Source organism: Chlorocebus sabaeus, chromosome 22 (genome assembly GCF_047675955.1).
Source record: "Chlorocebus sabaeus isolate Y175 chromosome 22, mChlSab1.0.hap1, whole genome shotgun sequence".
NCBI lineage: Eukaryota > Metazoa > Chordata > Mammalia > Primates > Cercopithecidae > Chlorocebus > Chlorocebus sabaeus.
In genome coordinates this window covers 72,782,984-72,809,736 of record NC_132925.1, presented here as the reverse complement: position 1 = coordinate 72,809,736, position 26,753 = coordinate 72,782,984, and the positions used below count along the sequence as shown (strand labels likewise).

Sequence of the window (26,753 nt, the reverse complement as noted above, 5' to 3'; positions counted from 1 at the left end):
AACCTCTGCTTCTGTAATCACATCTCTTCTTATAAGGACCATGTGATCACAATGAGCCCACCCGGAAAACCCCTAAATCTTGAAATCCTTAATTTAATCACATCTTCAAAGTCTCATCTGCCATGTGAGATAACATGGTCACAGGTTCTGGGGATTAGAGTGCCCTTATTTGGACAGCCATTATTCTGTTCACTACATCCATTTCCATTCAATATATTCATTTAGGTAATTAATTATGTAAGCATTTTGTGATACATATCAAACAATAAGCTAGTTGACAGGAATGTAAAGAATATAAAGAATTGACTACATGCACTCAAAGCATCATGCATAGACCTGAAATACATGGTACCAAGTGAAAAAGTTAGAAACAAACTGAGATCCACAGCATGATACCACTATATAAATCATAAGAGCACATAATTAACACATATTCAATACATTAAGACATATTTTATGAGAAAAGAAACACAGGATCCACATCAAACCCATTAAAATGGTTGTATTTGAAGCTGGAAGATGATGGGAGTAAAGAACGGGGATTGAAGGCAATAGCACATATGTAGCAAAAGAGATGGAGTATATGGACCAAAGATAATATTGTGTTGTGAACCAAGGAGTATAACTCTACACTGTGAAATGGATATTTAAAATGAAAACAAACTACTTTTAAATAATAAACAAAGTACACTTATGTAAACTTTAATAGTGCTGTTAGCAAAGTGGGAGAACATACAGCACAGAGGACCACAGAACAGGTAGGAGGAGTATGCTGGAGAACACTTGTTCTCAACTGCGATGATTTTCCCCCAGAAGACATTAGACAATATCTGGGGCCATTTTCATTTTCATAACTGAGAGGGAGGTGCTACTGGCACCTAGTGGGTGGAGGACAGAAATGCTGCTAAGTAGCTGACAATTCCTAGGGCAGCCTCCACAACAAAGAATCATCTAGCTGAAAATACCAATAGTGCTGAGATAAAGAAAACCATGTGTAGAACAACCAGAAAAAAAATCCCTGAAATTATTGTGATATGTCAATAGATTTGACTTATAAATATTTGAGTATTTGGGGGATTAAAATATAATCAACTACTCATCCTCTATGTTCTCTCTGCTGGGTTTAAGGAACTCCTTTCCAAACACCTGATACCTATTCTTCATGAATTTCAGTTCCTGTGTTTACACACTGAAGATTACTGGCCCCCGATTCTCCTTACATTTAGAGTTTTTAGCGATTCCATGAACTTAAAAAAAAATCAAATCATAATTGGGGTTAGGAAGAATCAACAATCATTGTTTAATTCCATTAGTTCTATTTGGGTTATAAGCTAATCTTCAAACAGAGAAGAGTGCTGATGTCTCACATTTTGACAGTGGCTTTGGCTCATGCAATCATTCTAAGTTTGAATATTATTGAATAAATTAAGGGTACTATAGAGTAATTCTATTCAGGATCTCCAATCTTGTACAATAATTCAATCTTTCAGTAGAACAGTGAAGAAGTGTCAACTTAATAAATATTAATGGCTAATCACACACATATATATTTTAGCTATTTCTTTTCATTATTTAGTGAACAGATAAAAAGTCCTAAATCACTATACCTCTAAAATTATAAATTTGATCTGATAAAGTCAAATTAGTTTAATGGTATGACTTATATCTCTCTAGTCTTTCTTTCTTTCTTTTTTTTTCAATTTCTTGGGGCATGAAACCATCTCAAACCTATACTAATAATTCTGTCCATTCATGACAGACATTGACTGACCTTGTGTTTGACACAGAACCGGATATGTTCAACAGGGAGAAAATCCTACACCTCAATTTCAATACCCCATTTTATTCCCAGACCTTTATATGCTGTTATCAAAAGAGAGTTGGTTTTGGAGCCAAAGACCCCTAAAAGACTATGGGCAGGTTACTGAAATTCTCCAGGCTTTGGTCACTTCATTTATAACGATGTTCTTAGAAAATTTAATTAAAAGGTGAAATTAAGTGCAACAAAGTAGGTAACACTCTTTAATCCCTTTTCCTTGTTTTATTCCTAAATTAAGCCCTATCAATATTAAAGTGAATGCTTTACCTTTTCGGTCAATCCAAGATAAAGCAATTAGGCAAGAAAGTATTCCATCACTTTTGCAAATAGTTCTATGGTGTATCCTCTTCGGATGTTCAGCTTAAATCCCACACCAGCTAAACAGAATTCCTTATCTCTTTCGAAATCCCTAACATTAATTGTCTGAAATATTTATTTTATGCTAACTAGGGGTTGCCCTTAGTTCTCCTTTTCTAGTTGATTTTCATGGGAATAAGTTTTATTTTCACAGATAAACTATAAGATCCTTGAGATTAGGAATCTCATATCTCTACATCCATCTAATATTTATCGATCTATCTGTCTATCTGTCTGTCTATCTATCTATCTATCTATCTATCTATCTATCTATCTATCTACCTATCTACCTACCTACCTACCTATCTATCTGTCTGTCTATATATCTATCTAGTTTTTTACAGGAAACATTGATTCAAACAGTGCCTTCTTAGAATGCAGGTAGTGGGAGGAGGCAATCAATATTTCTGAGGAACTGAATATTACTGCCACTAGTTTCACAGTCTTTTTTTCATGTATATATTAAATTCCAAATACTTAAAAATTAATGCACGTTAATATCCTCCAGTACGATCAAATTCAGTGATTCATGAAATGCGATCTTCTAGTTATTACCATGTTGAATCCTCACATAACCTCACAGGGAATAAAAAATTAAAAATACAACAAAGCCCAGTGCTGCTCAATCAGTAAACTTGATGTTAGTATCTATTTAGAGTTTTGTATTTAAAGAAACTAAATCATGGGCAATATATAAGGTTTTAGAAATTTAAAAATACTTTGTGTATCTGATGTCATATTAAATTTATACTGAATAATCACTTTTGTTGTTTCATTTATCTAGCCAATGTAGAAGTTTTTAGCAAGAAAAAAAGTCACACTGAAAATACCAAGAAGGTTGTAGCTGTAGGCTGAGAAGGATAAATATATAAGATTGTCATTTGCTAAAAGGTACGAGTTTCAAGTATTCTCTCTTTACTTTCATTTTATATAGCCCTGGTCAATTTCACAGCCCCAACCACTACTGAACAGGGAAATTGGAAAACTGCAGAATCGATTTGCAGAAGTGAAGTTCTATTTTCTTTTACATCTTCTTCATCAGAGTTGCTATCATTCTCATGTTGTGTGGTATTATTGAGAGTAGCCTGGGTATAGCTGATAATTGCTAAAAGTCATTCTCTTGAAATGAAAGCAGAAAAAAACAAGGAGCCTTCAATTTCTCATTTTCCAAATTTGATGCCTTCGCAATCCTTCATCTTTTCTAGAATTTAAATGTAAAGACTTTTCTTCTCTCAAGCAACCATGATTATAGTGATTCTCTTTGCTTGTGATTCCTAGGTAAAACAATATATATTAAAATAATAAAGCTCTAAGTGTCTAATTTGAACTAAATATAAGACCTTCAAATATTCTGGTTCAATTTTTCAATTTCCATCCTTAATTGATTTTACTTTAAACTTTGAATATAGGAGAAAATTTCAATATAGTACTTAATACCTTAAGATGAAAACTGGTTTACTTTTGCTGCTCTTTCCAGATGTGCAGTAGATTCGGGAGGTTCTTACTAAAATTCAAATTAGAGCTGTTTGAAAACAAAGCTGTAACCTTTGGCTATTTAGTATCAATCCTGAAAAGGAATCTCCCCAATATTCTTATGGATCATTGAGAAAGAATAGTTGTGGTACAACTGACTCAATTTTTCGAGATCCTGCTACTTATTCTGTGTTTTTCTAATATGTAATGCCATCTGCCCAGTAGAAAGGAGTCCATTTACAGTGTCATATAAATGGCAACTTTGTACCTATAATTTTTTTTCTATTTATTTTTAGATTGGCTTTTGTGCTTTGTATTCTGCTCCACCTCCAATTTATAAATCTTTGTGGGTCAAAGAATCAGAACACTGTCTTTTAACTAATCAAACAATATTGTCAAGTCTGTTTGTTACTAAGTTGAGAATTGAATTTTTTTTAATTGACCAAGTTTCTTAAGGCTTAAGTAGATAGATGGCTACAAAACAACAACGAAGCACAAACAAAACTCCTCAATTTTAAGAGATTTGAAAAGGTTGCCAGATAAAATACATAACACCCAATTAAATTTGAATTTCAGATAAACAACAAATGATATTTTAGTTTAATATGTCTCAAATAACGCATGCCCCCTATTTTTATTTGCAATATCGTCAGATGTTGTCAAACCCTAAAGATTAATGCCAGTTTTTTCCTCAATACTATCCATATTGTCATAAAATGTTATCATTTTAATAAATTAGAAAGCAACACCATAACAATGAAAAAGTAAAGTTATGAGTAACAAAAATTAAGTCAATTTCATCCATCCAGAAATGTGCATACAGGAAATTCACAAAGAGGAAATTATAAGTGCATATGGATATGCATAAACCCTAGTCATGAGGAAACACCACCACTTCCTGTTAACTTGCATGGGATTACAGTATTTTGAGTTCTAAATTTCTCAGCAGACCTAGGGGACAGAACTGAATTGTTTTTCATAATTCTTTCTCTTTCTCAATCACAATTTAAATTCCAAGATCCTTTCTTTATCAAGAAATTCAACTGTTTGATCTTTTCATTGCTAGAAAAGTTATGCACACGGGCTAACTATACGTCTACTGAAATTCTTCCCATTCACTAATACTTCCTTACATTTTAACATTCTAGAAATAGCATTCCCAACGTTAGCTCATTTGCACCTTACATTTATTTTTAAAATATTAAACATCTATAATGTGTCAGGCACCCCGTTAGATGTTAGAAACACAAGATGAGTATATAAAAATTGGTCAACAGTAAAATTTTGATTTTCTTTCCAAAGGGTTGCAGCCTATGAAGTCGATGGAATACGGATTACTATTACTTCATGTTACAGGTGAAGGATCTAAGTGCTCAGAAGTTGAAAGGTCTTATGTCAGTTCTCACATATAGTAACTAAAGAGCCAGGGCGTCAGTAATCATCCCTGGCTCCGGGCTCAGGGCACTCCGGTATTTTTTCAAAGGAAATCCCGGAATACTTAGTATTGTATCCCCTCCATTTCCCAAGAGCAAAAAGTAAAGCATCTTGGATCCTTCTATAATGTTCACGTGCAGAACAGGTGTTCTCTGGATGTGCTAGAAAACCAAGGCACCAGTGGGAGTTACAGATCCTAAGCAGCCGCTGTAACCAGACCAAGTTAATCTGTGGAAACCAGAGCACCCGGCCAAGGCGATGCTATTTCAATTGGGTGTCATAGGTGACTCATTAGAGACGCCTTGCTTTTGGGCCTTCTGATATTTTTCTTCAGGGTGGGACGTCAGATTTCCTTTGCATTTTTGGACAACAGCCCTCCTGTCCATTTCCAAATTTTTCTGGTTTTACAGCTCTCACGCAGAGCTTGATTTCATACCGGAAGACAGTCACTGGCAGGAAGTTTACGGAAGAAGAAAAAGGTAAAAAAATGTGCCGGGGGCCAGGAGAGAGGCCTAAAATGGGGAAATTCGCACTTGAAGAGCTTTCCCTACCCCAGCCCCTCAGAATGACAGTTCTCCTCCGCCAGAAGACTACCTCTCCCGGCAGGCACTGCGCGCTCGACGGCCACAGGCTGGCCAGCTCCCTGCTCTCCACCTCCGCCCGAATCAGCCAATAGGAATTCCCGGCTTGGGCCTCCGCCCGACCCGGACCACGCGGGAGCCGGGGCAACCAAACTACATTTCCCGACACGCATGTGCTCGCGTCGCGGCCAATCAGCGCCAGGAATTTGGTGGCTAGGGGCGGAGCCAGATGCACAGGACACCCCATTGGCCAGGGGAAGCTTAGAAGAGCCGGAACCCGGGAGCTAGAGAAGCGAAATGACATTTCCTTTTTAAATAGCTGGAACCGGGGCCCCATCGAGAAATGGCCGCGTCGGCAGGTGGGTCGTGTGGTGGCCAGGGCGGCGTGGAGGGAGGTGAGGGGGAAGGTGGACCGGGGCCGGCCAAAGGCAGTGGGATGAGGACGTAGCGGTGCGGAGCTAGAGGGAAGGATGAGGCGGTGGAGGGGAATGAGGGGAGGGAGGATGAATGGTGCGGAGGGCGGTGGGCGGTCCGGCGGGACTGGGATGGGGAGGCTGGGTACCCGCCGGCGCTGCGCCCCAGGAGGCAGCGGGAGGCGGCTTGAGGGGGCACCGTCGGCCGCCGTTGGTCGAGCTTCCCTCGTGAGGCTCTGCCCTCGGCTCTCGGCGGAGTCCGCGCAGACGCCTCGCCTGGGCTGCGAGCGCGTTCCCTCCGCGAGCACGGGTGCCGGGCTCGCCGGGCTCCGCAGGAGCAGGCTGGCCTTTGAACTTGTTCCGCCGATCGCGCTCCGCCCTCTGTCTCTCAGATCCTAAACTCGCGGTCCCACGAGGTCGTGCATATATCCACAGACATTTGTACATATTTGTAGGGGGAAAAAGCCTAGCAAGCAGACACACAAACAAAAAAAATCCCGCGACGCCGTAACTGGCTCGGCACTTGTGGTTGTACGATTTTTCTCCTCCTAGATTTAAGTAAGTCTTCCCCAACACCGAATGGGATTCCATCTTCAGACCCAGCCAGCGATGCCATGGACCCCTTCCATGCTTGCAGTATTCTTAAGCAACTCAAAACAATGTACGATGAAGGACAGTTGACAGACATTGTAGTGGAAGTGGATCACGGGAAAACATTTTCCTGTCATAGAAACGTTCTTGCTGCAATCAGCCCTTACTTCAGGTATGATGATGGTAGGAAATTCTGTTGGTATCTGCACCAAGCTCCCTTTCCCCCTCAGTATTGTCCACTTGATGTTTATATTGAGATGCGATAATGAAATGAAACCAATGACTTTGTTTCTTGAAACTAGAAAACAGGTCCTCTCTTATTAAGACCTTCTTTTGACTTGAGGGATTCTTCTAGATTTCGGGTGATTGGTTTTTAAGTTAGTGGGCCTGTGTGTATGTTTGAGGTAAATGACGGGAAAATCTAGACTTGTGCTGGTCAGTATGGCAGCCAGTAGCCGTGTGTGGTTGTTTAAACTTAAATTATAAATTAAATAAAATAAAACATTTAGTTCCCCAGGTACACTAAACACCTTTTGAGTGCTTGGTGGTCACCTGTAGCTAGTGGCTGCCATATTGGGCAGCACAGAGATACAGCGTTTTCATCATTGGCAATTTTATTGGACAGTGCTGACCTAGAATTTCTTTCAAACAGTTATCCATAATGCATGTTTCTTTAGTGCATGGGAGTCTTTTATAAAAGAGCTTAAAACATGTAGCATGTTCCTTCAAAAACAAATTACCACTCAATAGATTGTTTAAATGCTATGGGGGTCAAAGCAAGAATGAATATAGTTTCTATGTGCCTAAGGCCCCAAATTAATAATTTCCAAGATTTCTAGAAGTACGTTAAACGAAGTTTTTATTTTTACTTATATTGTTTACTATAAAACTTTTAAAAGTAAAATTTAAAAACTTGGGTCTGAAAAATAACTTCCTACTTTAAGATTAGTGGAAAAGGCAACTTTCTGCTTGGGGTTAACTTCTTTTGTGTCTAATGCTCACTTTAAGCCTTTCAGTATTCACAAGTGGTGCATAAATAATAGTCAAGTTATCAACTACACTCTGAATGTGATTTTTCCTTTTGAAGGTGCTTATGTTTATAGGGCACATAACTGTGTAATGTTCCAACAGTAGTTTCTGGTTCCTCTTTCTCAGAATACTGGGTTAAATATAGTCACTTCAGTCTGATGCTTCTGATGTAACCATTTAGACTTGCCTAGGGTAGGTCATTGGACTACTAAGTATTAATCATCGCAGGACAGTGAGCTCGGAAAAAAAAAAACCAAAAAAAAAAAAAAAAACAACTTCACATATGCAGAAGGTATGAAGTTTGGCCTGGTAATGGAAACTTTGGTGAGATTCACTTACCCAGATTATCTATTAGATATGGTTAGGTCATGTATTGCCTTATATAATCTTTATAATCCTATCTCTGCATAGTTGTTGTTCCATTTTACTTATGAAGAAGCTGAGGCTCCGTGAGATTATGTTTTAATAACCTCCCTAAATCATCTATCCAACAAGTAAATGGCAAAGGCTACATTTGATTCCAGAGCCAGGCTTGGTCGCCATATGACTCTTAAGGAACAAGAGTGGGTACACTAGGTCCTTTTTAAAGTTTCCTTTAAAACATTTTTATTGTATATTGCATTTGAATAGTAAAAAAAAGCCAACAAAACAAAAAAAAAATGCAAAGTAAAAATGTCTATATCTTACTGAAATTTAATAATCTGGATTCTGTCATTTAAATGTCATACTTATGTATGCTTACTAAGTGTTATATTTAATGTATGTATGACATTTAAATGATAGAATACTTATTAAGTATAATACTTAGTAAGCGTATATAAGTATGACATATGTATACATATTAAGTATACTTATTAAGCACTGTATTTAATAAGTATACTTAGTAAGTTTACATAAGTATGACATTTTCACTTTGCAGTTTCATTTTTCATTTTTGAAGACTTAGAAAAAAATTTTACTTTAAAAGAGGTATGCTATGATAGATTCCTGATTTTCTTGATTCCTTAACATCTTAAATTCTTTAATTTTATTAAGTTAATTTTAAAAAGGAGTAAAAAATACTTGAGAAATTTTCTGCGGATACGATATGTGCATTGAAATAAAGATATTTGGCTAGAAAACTCAAGGATTAGAATTTGATCTCTTGCTAGAGGTTTTTGTACTGAAGTTTCTTGGTACCAGTGCTGCTTCCTGTGTGGGATGTAGAAAGTCATACTTAATGTTTCTGTGTCTTGCATCACTAGTGGAAGAATTAGAATAGCTGGAAATCTGGAATGGCTGTTTCATGATACCAGTAAGTCATCAGAATTGAAATTTGTATGATCATTAGAAATTTTTTGCTACTCTGGATTTTGTGTAAGGAAGTGCCCTGGCTTCATTTGTGTTGAGTTTACATGAAGAACTTACTCTAGAGCAAAGGAAAACTCATGAAGTGTCAGACCACTCCTGTGTGTAAGACGAGCCTATTCAAGTCAACAGTAGTTCCCATGATAAAGGGATATGTGGTATATCCTCCTTTGGGAGTTAATCTCTCCCTAACACAGGGCTTTATTTTTCTTTTTAATTGGTAGCTGTATAGGTGAGTCTTGCAGCACCTGAATTGAAAACCAGCACATACATAGGAACATCTAGTTTTTAGTCATCAAAAAAGCCTGTGTGATACTAAATTAAAATGTACATTGTAGAAGTAAAACCAGGACTCGAAGATGATTAACCTGGGCAGCAAGTTGAATCCTTGTACCTCCAGTGTTTCTCATACTGCATTTTAAAATAAATTCCATGAATTTGAGACATATTTTTTAAGTGACTGGAAATCTTTGCAATTCATTTTTCATAACATCACAAAAATTAAATAAGATGGGTCTGGATCATCTAGAATGAAACTTTAAAGGAGGGAAAAGAAAGGCAAATGATGTTTGCAAGTGACTAATACTTAAAGAGCCAGGCTGTGTAATGTTTCAGTCAAGAAAATCCCATAAATGCAACAATATTTTAATAATAGAAAAAACCAACTTGGTCTCAAAGGTAAAAGTTTGGGGTTTTAAAAACCATTATCTTCAAATAATCGGTTAACTATTAAACTCTGTTTAAAAGAGGCATTATATATTGACTCTACCATAATCTTTATTTATGTGTAGATTTAGATAGGTAAAATACGGTATCTTTGAGAAAATGAAGTATTTGCTTTTAAGCAAATGTTCTCAAAATTTCCAAGGGTAAGTGAAGTGATTATTATATTACTTATAATGGTTAAGGAAGCATTCAAAAGATAACAGTTTTAAAAAAGAGTAGGTGGAGAATATGTACTTTTAAAGAACTTCTTGCTTTTTTAAGATGAACATTTTAAAGATATATTTTGGATACAAGTTGCCTTGTAATTTTCACCAGGACATGACATGTTTTATTAGGTTGTTTCTTTGTATACTAATATATCATGATGATACCTTTATAGGTATTTTTTTTTTTTTTTTTTTGAGATGGAGTCTCATTCTGTCTTCCAGGCTGGCACTCAGCTCACCGCAACTTCCGCCTGCCTCCTGAGTAGCTGGGATTACAGGGTGTGCCACCACACCCGGCTAATTTTTTATTTTAGTAGAGATGGGGTTTCATCACCTTGGCCAGGCAGGTTTTGAACTCCTGACCTCTTGTGATCCACCCACCTCGGCCCCCTGAAGTGCTGGGATTACAGGCGTGAGCCACCACACCAGGCCAGTATTCTTAAGCTTTCTGACTGGCATGGCGCAATTTAAGAACTGATGTCCCTAAGGCAACTTGACCAGAACTCTGGATAGGGGCTTCTAGGAAAATAAAGTGACCTGGAATATGTGTGTCACCTTTTGATTTGCATTTACTTAGGTGTACTCTCCTTTTTTCATAGTTGGCACAAAGCGGGCTAGCCCTGAGAGTACAGGTTTTGAGGTTAGCCAGACTAAATCCTTCTGATACATTATCAATTTTTACTCCTATTCATAATATCAGGGACTGTTTTAGGAAATATTCAGTTTCAAAAGGTTATCTTTGTGGTAACTTTGTACTTTTAAAATCTTGCCACAATAATTTTGATTTATAGCACACATGTAATAGTAACCACTCTTTCCTTCTTAGATCCATGTTCACTAGCGGCCTTACAGAAAGTACTCAAAAAGAAGTTCGAATAGTCGGTGTTGAAGCTGAATCGATGGATTTAGTGTTGAACTATGCCTACACCTCCAGAGTTATTCTCACAGAGGCCAATGTTCAAGCCTTGTTCACTGCAGCTAGCATCTTCCAGATTCCTTCCATCCAAGACCAATGTGCTCAGTATATGATCAGTCATTTGGACCCACAAAATTCTATTGGGGTCTTTATCTTTGCTGATCATTATGGTCATCAGGAACTTGGAGATCGATCAAAAGAATACATCCGTAAAAAGTTTCTGTGTGTCACCAAAGAACAAGAGTTTCTCCAGTTGACAAAAGACCAGCTGATAAGTATATTAGACAGTGATGATTTAAATGTAGACCGAGAAGAACATGTTTATGAAAGCATTATAAGGTGGTTTGAACATGAACAGAATGAACGAGAAGTGCACCTTCCAGAAATTTTTGCTAAATGCATACGTTTTCCTCTGATGGAAGATACCTTCATAGAGAAAATTCCACCTCAGTTTGCACAGGCTGTAGCCAAAAGCTGTGTAGAAAAGGGACCATCCAATACCAATGGCTGTACACAGAGGCTTGGAATGACTGCTTCTGAAATGATCATATGTTTTGATGCTGCCCACAAACACTCAGGAAAGAAGCAAACAGTGCCTTGTCTAGATATAGTCACAGGAAAGGTGTTTAAACTATGCAAACCACCAAATGACCTGAGAGAAGTTGGGATTCTTGTATCACCAGATAATGACATTTACATTGCAGGAGGGTACAGGCCAAGCAGCAGTGAGGTCTCCATCGACCATAAGGCAGAAAATGATTTCTGGATGTATGATCATTCCACCAATAGATGGCTATCCAAACCATCCTTGCTTCGAGCTAGAATAGGCTGCAAACTTGTCTACTGCTGTGGTAAAATGTATGCAATCGGAGGTCGTGTCTATGAAGGTGATGGGAGAAACTCACTAAAATCTGTTGAGTGCTACGACAGTAGAGAGAATTGCTGGACGACTGTTTGCGCAATGCCAGTTGCAATGGAATTTCATAATGCTGTGGAATACAAAGAGAAGATCTATGTTTTACAGGGTAGGTGCCTAAGTGATTCAGTTTTTCATGGAAGGGTAACACATCAAGCTGTGGTTTACTTAATTATACTGAAACAGTTGTGTTCCTGTTAATTGAGGAATACCTCCAGCTTCCTTATCAAACTATTGGAACAGTCTGTTCTGTAAAGAGCTATAAAGAAAATAAACTCTTGAATTTAAAAAAGGCAGGTATTGTTAAATTACTAAAATAATCCTATACTTTTTAATGATTTTGTGTCTTGATGTCATGTAGAATAACTATTTTTGAAAACATTCTTTAATAAATAATAGTTCGGCAGTTTGGGATAACTATTTCAGAGTACTTTGTAGGACTTGAAATAAATAGCAAGGTTGTTACATGGCTGTTTTTGCTCTTGAGTTACATTGAGATGTAGCAACTGGTGTTGATGGAATTTACTGGATTAGTTTGAAAGAGAAAAAGGAACAAAGCATTAATTAAGTTATACTATTTAGTTACCAAAGAGTTTTATATAAGCCTTATTATTGCAAAAGTTATGAAACTTAATTACAAAGAGTTTGGAAGTATAGTCTTTAAGTTTCACCCTCACTGCTGTTTATGTTGCCTTTCATAATACATTTTCAGTTGTTTTCACCGGAAAACTTTGAGATGTCACTTTTTTTTGGTTTGCCATTTTAAGTGGGACTGTCTGATATATGTAGTGTTTTTTGTTTGTTTGTTTGTTTTTTTAACGGTTAAGGACTACTTTGACAAAAATACAGTAGAGGTAGAGTGACTGAGTCAGAGTAAATAAGACATTTGATTCAAGGCTCTGATTTGTGATAACTAGTATTTTCCTTTTATTTGGTTTCTTACATATTTTAGTTGCTTGAATGTTTAATGCAGTGTAGATAATAGCAACATCCTTATTCTTCATATGTGTCCTTCAATTTATGTTTTTCTCACACTGCTACTTAAGGAAAAGGAGCAGCTTCTATGAAGATATACAGTCATGTGCCATGTAATGTTTTGGTCTGTGATGGATCACATACACAATGGTGGTCCTATAAGATTATGATAGCATAATTTTACTGTACTTGTTCCATGTTTAGATATGTTTAGATACAAAAAATGCTTCCCATTGTGTTATAGTTGCCTAGAGTACTCAGTACAGTCACATGCTGTACAGTTTTGTAGCCTAGGAGCAATAGGCTACAGTGTAGCCTAGGTGTGTGGTAAGCTCCCATCTAGGTTTGTGTAAGTATGCTCTATGAAGTTCTTTGCACAAGGACAAGTATCACTTAACCATGCATTTCTCAGAATATGTCCCTGTCATTAATTGATGCATGACTGCCCTTATCCCATTGTTTTCTTTCTTTCTTCTTTCCCCTTCCCCCTTCCCTTCTTTTCTTTCATTTCTTTCTTTCTGTTTTGTTTTGAGACAGGGTCTCACTCTGACACCCAGGTTGGTGTGCAGTGGCATGATCTTGGCTGACTGCAACTTCCGCCTCCTGGGTTCACATGATTCTCCCACCTCAGTCTCAGGCACCCGCCACCATGCCTGGCTAATTTTTGAATTTTTGGTAGAGACGGGGTTTCACTATGTTGACCAGGCTGGTCTTGAACTCCTGACCTCCAGTGATCCACCCACCTTGGCCTCCCACCATTGTTTTCTTTTAAAAATTGTGTTCCTTGCTCTAATCCTTTATTTAACTAAAAATTTCCTAGTAATATCCGAGCCCATTTGTTTAAGTTCAGTGTCAAGTTAATTCCTCAGAAGGAGTTGTAGTCTCTGGTTCGTTATTTTAGTTAAATAGAAGCACAGGGCATGATTTGGGTTTGCTGTCTTGCAGAAAAATGGAATATAGCAATGGATGTATTGCTGACTCAGCATACCTTTTTATTGTCAAATCAAAATCCGTCCAGTATAGTTGGATAGGTTATGTCATCCAGTATGATGAAGCTGTGTATGTGTGTATTTTGGTCTTACTGCCTAACTGTTAGTTGATAGAGGTAGAATTAGATTCCTATTTGGAATGTAAAGGTTGTATATTAATGCAAATACTAAAGCACACTAGCAATGAATTAATAGAATTTCAGGGCTGGAATTATTAACATCATTTAATTTGAGGTTATATTTTACATAAGAGGATTCTGAAGCCCTAAGGGTTTCTTAATTGCATATTATTAGCTTTAACTTATTAAAGAGTACTTTAGATTTTAAAATTCAACTTCTTTGGTTTGTCGTCTTTACTTTCTTATCTATAAGAAATTTATAGAGAAGTAGCACACATTACAAAGTTTAAATTTCCTACCTTCTTTATCAAGAATCCTGTTACAAGTTAGGCAATAAGGGCAGATGATGTGCAAGCAAATCTGGGAGCTTAACAAGCTATTTTAAGTCAGTTGAAGGCAAAGCATCACTGTTATGAAGTAGGTAGTTGAATTTGTAGATAAGAGTAACCCTAGTTCAAAACAGTTTTCAAGGGGAAGCTCAATTTAGAATCTGGTATTTCTAATCTAAACAAAGCCTCTTTACATAAATAAACCTGACATGCGTAGTCAGAAGCTTATGTTGTACTATCTGTGGCTATTGAAGTATCATTTAATCTGTTCATAAAGGGTTCAGATTTTTATTACAAAGATTTTATACAGATGCTATAATTAGCAAAACTCTTGTAAATCTTCACTACTTTAATTCTTTCAGACATTTTCATATTGGCAGTCTGACTCAGCATACCTTTTTATTGTCAAATCAAAATAGAAACTGACTCAGAGTCAACATCACAAACCATGTATGTGTTTTCTATCTTATTAAAGGCATGTTTTCTCCTGCTGAATATTTGTCTTTGCATTATAGCAACATTCAGGTAAGCACATCAGTGATCCATAAGCATAAATCTGTATAATTCCATCTGCTGTCTTCTAATGAAATAGCATACACATTTATCATGGCATATTTATGGTGATGTTGTATGTATGCATTTTGGTCTTACTGGCTGAACACTACTAATAATGCTTTTTTAGAGTTAGAGTGAAATGAATTTTCTATAAACACACAAATTGGATAGAGCAAATAGAATAAATTTTTTTTTTTTTTTTTTTTTTTTTGAGCTGGAGTCTCACATTGTTACCCAGCCTGGAGTGCAGTGGCGTGATCTTGGCTCACTGCATCCTTCACCTCCCAGGTTCAAGCGATTCTCCTGCCTTAGCCTCTTGAGTAGCTGGAATTACAGGTGCCTGCCACCGCACCTGGCTAATTTTTGTATTTTTAATGAAGGTGGGGTTTCATCATGTTGACCAGGATGGTCTCTGAACTCCTCACCTCAAGTGATTCACCCGTCTCAGCCTCCCAAAGTGCTGGGATTACAGGCATGAGCCACTGTGCCCGGCCAGAATCAAGCTCTTAACAATTCTACGATCAAACCCAAGTAACTCCTTATACCTTCCCAATACAAACCTCCCAATTCAGGTTGATTATAATATTATCGGTTATATTGTGTCATGGAATGACAAAGTTTTAAGGTATTTCGTAACCCATATGAATGTATCTCCGGAGATTATAAAGAAAATGTTTTAGAAAGTGAAATATATAGAAAATTATGCCCTTTAATCTTTAGAGGTTGTAGTTACAACATATAACCAAAAACCAAACATAAAATATACATATTCTTGTTTTCTTTTTTTAGGAGAATTTTTCCTCTTCTATGAGCCTCAAAAAGACTACTGGGGTTTCCTGACCCCCATGACTGTGCCTAGAATCCAGGGCTTAGCAGCTGTATACAAGGATTCTATCTACTACATAGCTGGAACCTGTGGAAATCATCAACGTATGTTTACTGTAGAAGCCTATGATATTGAGCTAAATAAATGGACTCGTAAGAAAGACTTTCCATGTGATCAGTCCATAAATCCATACCTTAAACTGGTACTTTTCCAGAACAAACTCCATTTATTTGTTCGAGCTACTCAAGTGACTGTCGAAGAACACGTCTTCAGAACCAGCAGAAAAAATTCCCTTTACCAATATGATGACATTGCTGACCAGTGGATGAAAGTGTATGAGACCCCAGATCGGCTCTGGGACCTTGGCCGGCATTTTGAATGTGCTGTTGCTAAACTGTATCCTCAGTGTCTTCAGAAAGTACTCTAAATGAGTAGCAGGCCTTAGTGCATCACTGGCATCTCATTCTTAGGAAACTTGTCTTTGATACAAAAGAGTGCTGACAGTATTTCAGAAAGCTGAGAGTTTTATATGTGGAAAATGGGTATGCTTAAAGATCGCAGGGTAGGGAGGGATTTTCCTTCATCCTTGTGACATTTCATTTCAGTAAGGAAAAGACAACGAAGTGCAATTATCAGCATTTTTTTTTTCCTGGCATAAAATCAATCATTTCATTTTATAATTTTGTGATAAATAGTAACTGAGGTACCAGAAGAATCAGGACAACTATGCACTCTTATAAGAGCATTTAGGGTATTATTGGGTAAAGACATCTAAACTCATTTGATGTGACTTTTAAATACGGGTAACAATCTGAGGCAATATCACTAGGACTTTAGCTGTGACCTCTCTAACACAGAGAAGCACTAACTTAGATCCTCATTCTGAATATTTATGTGTATCTATTTTTGTGTACTGTTTTCAAGTGTACTGAGATTTAAATATGTTCTGTTATTAGAGTAGATTGAAGGAAAAATTAGTCTCAGAAAGAGCTTTTAGTCTGATTGTTTCCATTTGCCATGTAACTTTAAGTTAAGCTAAAGTTTTAAAGTGGCAGTTTTCTGTCGATAACTTTTTCAAGTGCTAACACTGTCTCATTTGTGAAAATCTGGAAAAGTGCTCGTATTCACAGGTGGCTGGTGCTAGTCTAACTTAATTCATGTGTATAACTAGATAGATTTAAATGGTCTGAGCCTATGCGTATCTTTCAAATTGGTGTGCATTTCATGGCCACAGTTCTTTACCTGTTGAACTCTTGTGATTTCACAAGATTCTCTACTTATGTGATAGGAAGATATGACCAGTTACTCATCTAACTGGACTCAATCTTAGAATAGTAGGAACATTATACCCAGTTTGCACTAACATGGGCCATTTGTAGCCCAACCGTCTCTTCCATCTACCTGTCCATTCATTATTGGTACAAGGAAAGGTAACTTATTTCTCTTCTGCGCAGAGCATAATGTGAAGTTTTATACCTACTTTTAAAATTCTGCTTTCCAGAAACATAAAATTCCTGCAGTGGTCTAATTTAATTTAAGTTTCATATTACAATTAAAACCTCATTTTTTTTTTCCCATTTTTGCACTTAACAGTGATGAATACTTTTACATTGGAATCCTCCTTCTAGCTGAAGGTGATTGAAAAGGAAAAGAGTGAGTGAACAGTACCATAGCTTTCTAGATACTAAAGCATTTTTTGTATTTAACTGATGAATTTCTAACAATCAGTTAGGAATATTAACATGAAGGACAAACCAACTTATTTGTGTACCTAAGGCAGGCATTTGGATCAGTAACATATTTTACTAAGCCTAGCATAATTCATAAAGGGTATAAGCATAGGACAGATTCTGCCCTCAATCACAATATTTTTATTCACTTGAAAGCAAACTGGCATGGTTCGTATTTTAAAAATTTTGCACAACTTGTAATGTGATACTGTGAAACAAATTGAAAACATTGCCTCTTTGCATCACATACCTCGTTTTTCAGAAACTTTCCAAACTGCTTTACATAGACCTCTACAAGTAGGGAATGTTTTCTGAAGCAGAAGTTAAAATGGATAGCATTTCTAGAATTAACATTTTAAAATCTAGTCTTAGCTAGATACGTGGTTTCTTCTCATCGGCATTGATAGTATGTCTGTAATCTCTGTATAAACTTTGTCAATATTTTTACCTCCCCAGTTTTATCTTCTACTGTTTTGTTTTTGGTTTTTATTGTCATGCTGTTTTGGAGTTATTACTGTGCATTTTAAAAATCATTCTTTACAGTTTTGCATTGCTGAGAAAAAAAACAATTTTTTTTTTTGCAAGAGATGTTCATGTAATTTATTTTTGAAAGCTTTGTTGAATAAGATTTCCTGCCGCTTTTTGACAATCTTGTGTATTTAGAAAAATGCATTACTTGAAAACATGACATAGAACATTGAGTTAGCAATTTACATGTGCTGTATGTTATATAAGAGAATGACATACTGTGGCTAATTCAACAGTAGATTTATTCTCTTTGTCGGCACAACAGTTGATCTTTTGGCTATAACAATTTATATTGAGGGTACGATCTAAGTTAAGTGTGTCAAAAGCAAGGCTTAGGATTTGTTATGGGAGTAGAATATATATTGAATTTTGTATGAAGAACTATTTGTTTAAATTATATAGCTGGGATATTTTGCCACTTTTAAAATGGATTCAGAAGAGGTCCTAGGAAACTAAGATTAGTGACATGTGTGGGTTTATGTTTAGATATTTAAGGTGCATTTTCATAGTGTGATAAGACTTTAAGTAAAAGGCACAATGGGTACTACATAATTAAAATGTAGGTCTAACATATGCCAGTTCCACTTTAACTTTGTTTTTGCATTTGAAGAATGTATGTAGCACTTTCCTATATATTTTTTACACATTGAAAACTGGACTTGGTATAACTATGTTATAGGAAAGTAGAAATTGTATTCTTGATTTTCCATCTTCGTTTTCTGTTCTACAAAGTTGATGCTTAAGCATCAAGCTGATTTCATTGGTCATGAGAACAAATGGATGTGATCATCAAGGAATCAGATTCCCTATGTAAAGCAGTTTAAAATGGAATTCAATGTTCAGTGCTCAGGTATGTAGTAAGTACTGTAGTCCTGTGGGGGCAAATGTGTAGATATTTTTAAACATTTTGCCATAATTGCACAATTTTTTGCATTTTTACCTGATGTCATTGTTTCTTATAATAAAACCTTTTCTGATTGAAAACTTCCAGTGTTGCCAAGTGATATCCGACTAGTGAGTGTTGCAGAATTAAAATCTGGTAAAAAATCATGAACTACCTTATGTCCTGATAGAATGGAATGAGATTTTAATCTATCGAATACCTGTTCTCTGGTAAAAAATGAACTAGTTAATATATATAATACTTTCTTAAATTCTAAAGCAAGCTCACTTATATTGGTAAATTCTTTGTTCTGTTTGTTCTGGCCTAAAATCTTGTTATGTTTGACTCTTTTGTGTTGGTCCACTTTGCATTACCATAAAGGAATACCTGAGAGTGAGGCCTCAGGAGGCTTTAGCTCATGGCGGAGGGTGAAGCGGGAGCAGGAAAGAGAGGGAGCCAGAGAGAGTTGGGGGAGGTCCCTGTCTCTTTAACAACCAGATCTTACATGAGCTCATTACCATGTAATGGGCACCAAGCCATTGATGAAGGATCCACCCCCATGATCCAGATACCTTCCACTAGGCCCCACCTCCAACACTGGGGATCACATTTCGACATGAGATTTGGAGGGGACAAATACCCAAACTATATAATCTCTTACATATTTCATGTTTAATTCATCAGAAAGTCCCGTTGCTTCCTCCTTCATAATATACCTGGACTCAGACCACATACCATTTGCACCACTGTCACCCTAGTCTAAGCCAGTCTATTTTATCTGACTTAATGCAGTTTCCACTGACTGGTCTTCCTTCTATCACCCTGGATCCCTCATAAGCTATTCTTTTCTCCACACAGTAGTCGGAGTGATCGTCTTAAAACACAAGTCAGATCATGTTTCTCTTCTGCTCAGATCCTTCCAATGCCTTCCCATCTCCCTTCATATGACAGCCAAATTCCACACTTACATGATCCATGCCTCCCAACCTCAATGCCATTCATTTGGCTTGCTCTATTTTAGCCACACTGACCTTGCTGTTCCTTAGACCTGCTGAGTACCTCCACAGTGACTTTGCCCTTGCTGTCTCTTGCCAGATAGATATTGACAACTCACTCACTCTCTTTTTTATTAAAACATCACCTTACTGGAGAGGCCTTCTCTGATCACATTTTGTAAGATGAGATCATCCAACCCTACCCCCATCATACCTCCTGCTTTATTTTTCTGCTTTATTTTCCGTGTGTGTCTTCCCCCATTGAAATGTACACTCCACAAAGGCAACAAGAAATGTATTTTAATTCACTGTTGCACTTTAGATTGATGCCTAGCACATACTAGGCACTCAATACATGTTTGTAGGAAGAAATGAATTTTCAGTAAAGTCTTGGAGCCTAAAGGATTATCAATTTTATCGGTCTTAAAAAAAAAAATAAGGTTTAGTTCTAATGAATTTTCTCTATTGTTTTGTGTTTTCAGTTTCATCGATTTCTAATTTTTATAGTTTTTTTTTTCTTCTGGTTGCTTTAAGTATTAATAACTCATCTTTCTCTTTCTTTTCTTTTTTTTTTTTGAGATAGGTCCTTACTCTGCCCAGGCTGGAGTGCAGTGACACAATCTTGGCTCACTGCAGTCGCCTTCAGGGCTCAAGAGAGCCTCCCACTTCAGCCTCCCGAGTAGCTGGGACTATAGGCGCATGCCACTGTGACCAGCTAATTTTTGTTTCTTTTCTTTTTTTTTTTTTTTGTAGATACGGGGTTTCACCATGTTGCCCAAGCTGATCTCAAACTCCTGGGCTCAAGTGTTCTGCCTGTCTCAGTCTTCTGAAGTGCTGGGATTACAGGCATAAGCCACTGTGACCAGCCTTCTTTTCCTAATATATGCATTGAATGCTATAAATTTCCCTCTAAGTATTTCTTTTGTAGCATCCCACAAATTTTATGTAGTATTTTCATTTTCTTAGTACAAAATATTTTTATCATATCTTCTTGGGGAATATACCCTTTCATAATTATGTAATGCTGTTCTTTATCCCTGATAATCTTTTTTCTGAAGTCTTCTCTGTTTGAAATTAATATAGCCACTCAAGTTTTCTTTTAATTAGTGTTTGCTTCATTTATCTTTCTCCATCCCTTTCCTTTTAACCTATCCTAATTTTTATACTTTAAAAGGGGTTTCTTGTAGACAACTTACAGTTGGGACTTATTTTAATATCCACTGTGAGAATGCTGGTATGTTTAGACCAGCATTGCATTTAAAGTGGGTACTATAGAGTTGGGTTAATATCTACCATATTGGTTATTGTTTTCTATTTGTTGCCCTTCTTCTTTTCACCTATTTTCCTGCTTTCTCTGTTTTTTTTTTTTTTAACTTTCTTTTTATTTATTTATTTATTTATTTATTTATTTATTTATTATTATTATTATACTTCAAGTTCTAGGGTACATGTGCATAACGTGCAGGTTTGTTACATATGTATACTTGTGCTATGTTGGTGTGCTGCACCCATCAATTCGTCAGCCATCAGAGAAATGCAAATCAAAACCACAATGAGATACCATCTCACACCAGTTAGAATGGCGATCATTAAAAAGTCAGGAAACAACAGGTGCTGGAGAGGATGTGGAGAAATAGGAACACTTTGACACTGTTGGTGGGATTGTAAACTAGTTCAACCATTATGGAAAACAGTATGGCAATTCCTCAAGGAACTAGAACTAGATGTACCATATGACCCAGCCATCCCACTACTGGGTATATACCCAAAGGATTATAAATCATGCTGCTATAAAGACACATGCACACATATGTTTATTGTGGCACTATTCACAATAGCAAAGACTTGGAATCAACCCAAATGTCCATCAGTGACAGATTGGATTAAGAAAATGTGGCACATGTACACCATGGAATACTATGCAGCCATAAAAAAGGATGAGTTTGTGTCCTTCGTAGGGACATGGATGCAGCTGGAAACCATCATTCTTAGCAAACTATCACAAGAACAGAAAACCAAACACCGCATGTTCTCACTCATAGGTGGGAACTGAACAATGAGATCACTTGGACTTGGGAAGGGGGACATCACACACCGGGGCCTATCATGGGGAGGGGGGAGGGGGGAGGGATTGCATTGGGAGTTATACCTTTCTCTGGTTTTGACTGAGCATCTTATAGGATTGTATTTTATCTCCTCCTAGCACTTCAATTATACTTTAATTTTTTTCAGTGGTTGCATTAGACTTACAATATACATTTCAAAACTAATCTAAGTCCACCTTTAAATAACACTATAGTGCTTCATGTGTAGTGTAGGTACCTTACAACAAAGTTCCCAATTCTCCCCTCTGATCCCTTATGACATCTCTGTCATTCATTTTAGTTATCCATATGCTATAACCACGCAATACATTGTTATGTCATATTTTAGATCAATTGATATTTAAAACATGAGATATTTTACTTCATTTTCACTTATTCCTTCAGTATTCATTTATTTAGGTAGATCTAAGTTTCTGTTCTGTTTCAATTTCCTTCTGCCCAAATAACTTCTTTCATTGGACATTGCTTGCAAGACAGGTCTGCAGGTCATGAATTCCTTCAGATTTTTGTTTGAAAAAGTCTTTATTTCTCACGTTTCGAGGATAATTTTGCTGGATCTAGGTTAGTGGGTGTTTTGCTTCAACTTTGTAAAGTGAGTATCTTCCAATTAAATATCAGTCATTTAGTGGGCCTGTGTCTTGGGGCTGTGATCTTCACAGGTGTTTCTCTAGTGGTACAGCTTTCGGTTTTCCCCTCTCCATCCTCTCTCTGACTGCACCATTCCCAATTTTATTTCTTTGAAGCCCTGACCCATGTTGATTAAATTCTTTTCCCTTTAGGTGAGAAGAGAAGGTTAGAGAGGTTTGGGATGCGGGGAATGCTCATCCCTCAGCTTTTATCAAGCTCCGCCAAAATGTTTTTCCGTGGAGAGTACGCTTTTAAAATGGAAAAGGCTCTGGGTGTATTCTATGATCATTACTCTTCCTGTCCCCTAGTCAGAGCCACTAGGGGGTCTGTCTCAGATCTTTGCCATAAGAACCTGGTGGAGTGCCTGTTGGTAAAATCCACAGAAGCCTAAGGGCCCCATAAGACTGAAGTTCCCAGGAGTTTTCCACTTTCATGGGAGTCCATGTTCATCCTCAGTGATTCACCAGAAATGACCATTTAAGTGTTCTTAGTTTATGGCTCTGGTTACTTCTGGTCAAGGTTAGCAGATCTGGACTATGACTCTGAATTCACCTCTACTCCACGGTAACATTTGCCCTGCAGCCTAATTTCTCTGTTGGATCTAATAAAAGTCATTGATTGTCAGTTTGAATACCTTTTTCTTCCAAGGTTAGGAATGACAGTAATGACAATATCCAGGATCTTTACATTTTCAGTGCTAAATCTGGAATCCCCTATAATAAGCTTCTAATACATATTTTTGATTGAATGATTCTTCAGTTATACATAAATATCTTGTGCCATCTTTTATACGTGTAATATATTTCACAAAAAATAAGCTAAAGAGTTAGTCTCCCTTTTAAAAACCTATACACTTAATCATATTTAGGTATCTTTTATTTATAATTTATATGGCCATGGGATTATTTCACATGTAGTTCAGTGAATGTTGACTCTTGAGTACCTAATAATCCATATTTCTTGGACCAAATTAAAGTTATATAATTAACTTATATAAATTATATAATTAACTGATATAAATTACATAATTAACTTATGTAAGTTAACAATATCAATCATTTTGAGATTTTTTTTTCCTAGGCTACTAAAACTAAATTGAAAATTACAATGTAATAATTTTAAATTATCCTTACCATGAATAGACAGAACATTTTCTATTGGCTAGTTTTTTAGAAATGAGATTTAATAGATCCTTTTTGTCCTCTCTTTCCTCTTCTGCAAGTATATGCACAATGGTATGATTTGGCGAATAAAACACTATAATATTAAGTAAAAAATGTGGAATATGTTTTCTAAATATTTTCTATTGGTCTGATGAACATGAATTACAGTGTTTTCGGTTACCATGGGTAGATTACTTACCTTTTCTGAGCTTTAGTTTTTTCGTGCATAAAACAGGTTAATAATCTACCACATATTATCGAGTTTTTTCGAGGATCAAATAAGCATGTAAAACACTTATCACAGTGCCTTATCACAGCACATAATGAACACTTCCTAAATATTAATTTGTTGAAATTATTACCGACTATTCTGCTGTCTTTTAGATATACTTAAAACCTTTGTAGAGCAATATTCCTTAATAGCTAATATAAAGTATATATTAAAGAGAAGTGTAGCCATTTGGACTCTGATTGTGCTCATAAGCCATGCATGAAAACAATTTTTACAGTTTTACAGTCACACAGTTCTCACTTTCATTTCTGGACTGTGCATTTCTAAAGGATTGAAATTAAACCAATGGTATTTAAAGCAATTTATACAAGGCTTGTAACCTCTGTCTGCAAAATAAAAATAATGCTTTTTGGCTTGTCTATTTTTACGAACTGACAAGGGTCTCAGTCCTTAGAGTTTATCTTGTTCTCTGTTCCCATTCAGAGATAAGGACCTGTCCTAGTCAGTTCAGGCTGCCATAACAAATTGCCATAGGCTGCATGGCTTAAATAACAAACATCTATTTCTCCCAGTCCTGGAGACTGGAAGTTTAAGATCAAGGTGCTAGCAGATCCTGTGTCTGGCGAGGGCCCTCTTCTCATTGCATCCTCTCATTGTGAAGAGCAGAGAAAGCAAGCTCTCTAGTGTCTTTTTACAAAGGTACTAATCCCAGAGCCCTCATGACCTAACCACCCCCAACGGCCCTACCTCCTAATACCATCACAGTGGGGGTTAGGATTCCAGCATATGAATTTGGTGGAATTGACAGAAACATTCAGTCCATAGCAGGATTTAACAGAGTTCTGGTCACATAGTTCAGTTCTTGAAACATATGCTTGCAAAATCCTTTAAGGATAAAAAGATAAGGTCAAAACATCTTATCCCACCACTTAGATTAGGATGTCAAGTAGCCAAAGTTAAGTCTTGAGGAGCAAATGCCAACAGGAGCATACACAATGAAGGGGAGTATTTCTTTGTAATCAGTGAGAACCTGAGACGGTAAGAAATCCGTGGTGCTCTCTGACAACTGTTCTTAAAGCTCAAGAGCTTGGTCAAGGTTAGCGATGGAACTTAGGAGTCTGGCATATCCACAGAGTCGGTTTTAGTTGAATTTGAGTGAATAGATGAGTTAGTGCAAAGATAAATTGTAAAACGAGAAGTGAAAGTAGCTAAGAATAAAATTCAAGAAATTCAGCTGAAGGAGCAGAAGGCAACTGAAAAGTTATCAGAGAAGAAGGGAGACTCACAAAGGAGCAGTAATGCAGAAGAGAACTTCAGGAATGAGATCCAAAGAGAAGAAATGCAGACAGTAAGAAGCTCCTGGTCTAGCCATGTAAAGATCTGAAAGGAGAGAGTGGTTTCAACCAAATGCAAGGGATGAAAATCAGTCTCTGTGAATTAAGGTGCAGGTGGAGGATGTAAGCGTCAGTGGGTGAGAGTGCAGGTGCTTCCCCAGGAAGCCTGCAGGTGAGGAGATTCTGAGATGTGGAGGTGCTGGAGAAATAATATTTTTCAAAAACTCAGAACACTCAGACCTTTTCAATAAAAACAGGAAATGAGAAATATCCCCGCAAAAAGTCAAAACCTCTTCCATTTCTAGACTATTCCCAGTTGAGAGTTCTGCAGTATCCCTGTTAACCCCAAAAGTGAAAGAGATTAGGGATATGCAAAAATGTGCAGTCAAAGGGGCAGGACTGATGAAAGACAAACCCCTAGAAATAGGAGCAGAGTGAAAAAAGAGAAAATCCTGACCCAGAGAGAGGTAGACACACTTTCTATAGCCTCTTACATTTCTGAAAGAGAATGAAAATATTAACAGTTTTTGAAACTTCTTGCTACTTTGCCCCAGAGCCAAATATGGTTCCCACCCCGACCCAAAACATCTGGTTTGTGATAAGTGCTCAAATATCCTGTGCTTTCTAAAGTATGTGGTGGGTGTGGTGATGGCAGGAGTCACAGGCAGAAGAATGGATGAGCTAATCGGAGCGTGCATACATGAAGGTGAAGAGGACAAGGGTCCTCTCACATGGTGTTCGTGTAGCTGGAGATGACAGGGAGATGACACCTATCACCTAGGGGCCTGCCTCAGTGAGTGGGGAGTTTCATGGATCTCAACTAAAGTTGTACAAGTATATGTCCTGGGGCAATTTTGATTCACAATTTATGAAATCACAGTAGGATTTTATAATTTTATAATTATATCCTATAGCCGTGGGTAGAAAAAAAGAGGAGAGTAATTTTGATAAGTGTATGTAGGCTTTTTTTTTCCACTTTATATGAATTGTTTATTCATAGCTTTTCCTTATTTTTCTTTCTTTAAATTTCATTTAATTTTATTTTAAGTTCCGGGATACACAAGGTTTTTATATTCATATATAAATGTGATATACGCAAAATACTTGCATCAATATTTGTGTGTCTTTCTTGAAGGTTTCTAAGAAATTGGTTATAATTTTCTTTTTAATCTACATTTTACTATTCCAAAAAATAAAATGCTATCCACAATTTACTGGGCACTGAATTGTGTCAGGTTGATTTCCATGTTAGCATGAAAAAATATATTTATCCTGTTGAGCATGACAAAATATATCTATCATACTTATATATATGATAACAACATCTCATGCGAAAAATAACATCTATGAGCCACTGACTAATATCTTATTCTTGCATACCACTTTCTAGTTTTTGAAATGCTTTGGTATCTGTTATCTTGTTGGTTCCTACTACTGGTCCTGCAGTCATCTGTCATGTCCCCCTTTTACTTTCGAAGGAACAAAGAAACAGAAAAGGAGTTGTTAAACTTAGGGATCAAACTTAACTGTAAATGAAAGCAGACCTGTTAATTTC

The 26,753-nt window shown here is 36.8% G+C and overlaps 1 protein-coding gene across 3 annotated transcripts; it reads left to right on the top strand.

The window, feature by feature from the left end:
• Nucleotides 1-5,924: 5,924 nt before the first annotated feature.
• KBTBD8 (kelch repeat and BTB domain containing 8) lies at nucleotides 5,925-18,843 on the top strand. Of its 3 annotated transcripts, XM_007984918.3 has the most exons (4): nucleotides 5,925-6,023; nucleotides 6,630-6,840; nucleotides 10,803-11,917; nucleotides 15,565-18,843. In XM_007984918.3, exons 1-4 carry the CDS (start codon nucleotides 6,008-6,010, stop codon nucleotides 16,026-16,028), a joined length of 1,806 nt encoding a protein of 601 aa, XP_007983109.1. In that variant the 5' UTR covers nucleotides 5,925-6,007; the 3' UTR covers nucleotides 16,029-18,843. The 3 variants fall into 3 exon arrangements, with proteins under 3 accessions (XP_007983109.1, XP_007983110.1, XP_037859611.1); XM_007984919.3 differs by lacking the exon at nucleotides 6,630-6,840 and having other exon boundaries at nucleotides 5,927-6,023; XM_038003683.2 differs by lacking the exon at nucleotides 5,925-6,023 and having other exon boundaries at nucleotides 6,750-8,991.
• Nucleotides 18,844-26,753: the final 7,910 nt, after the last annotated feature.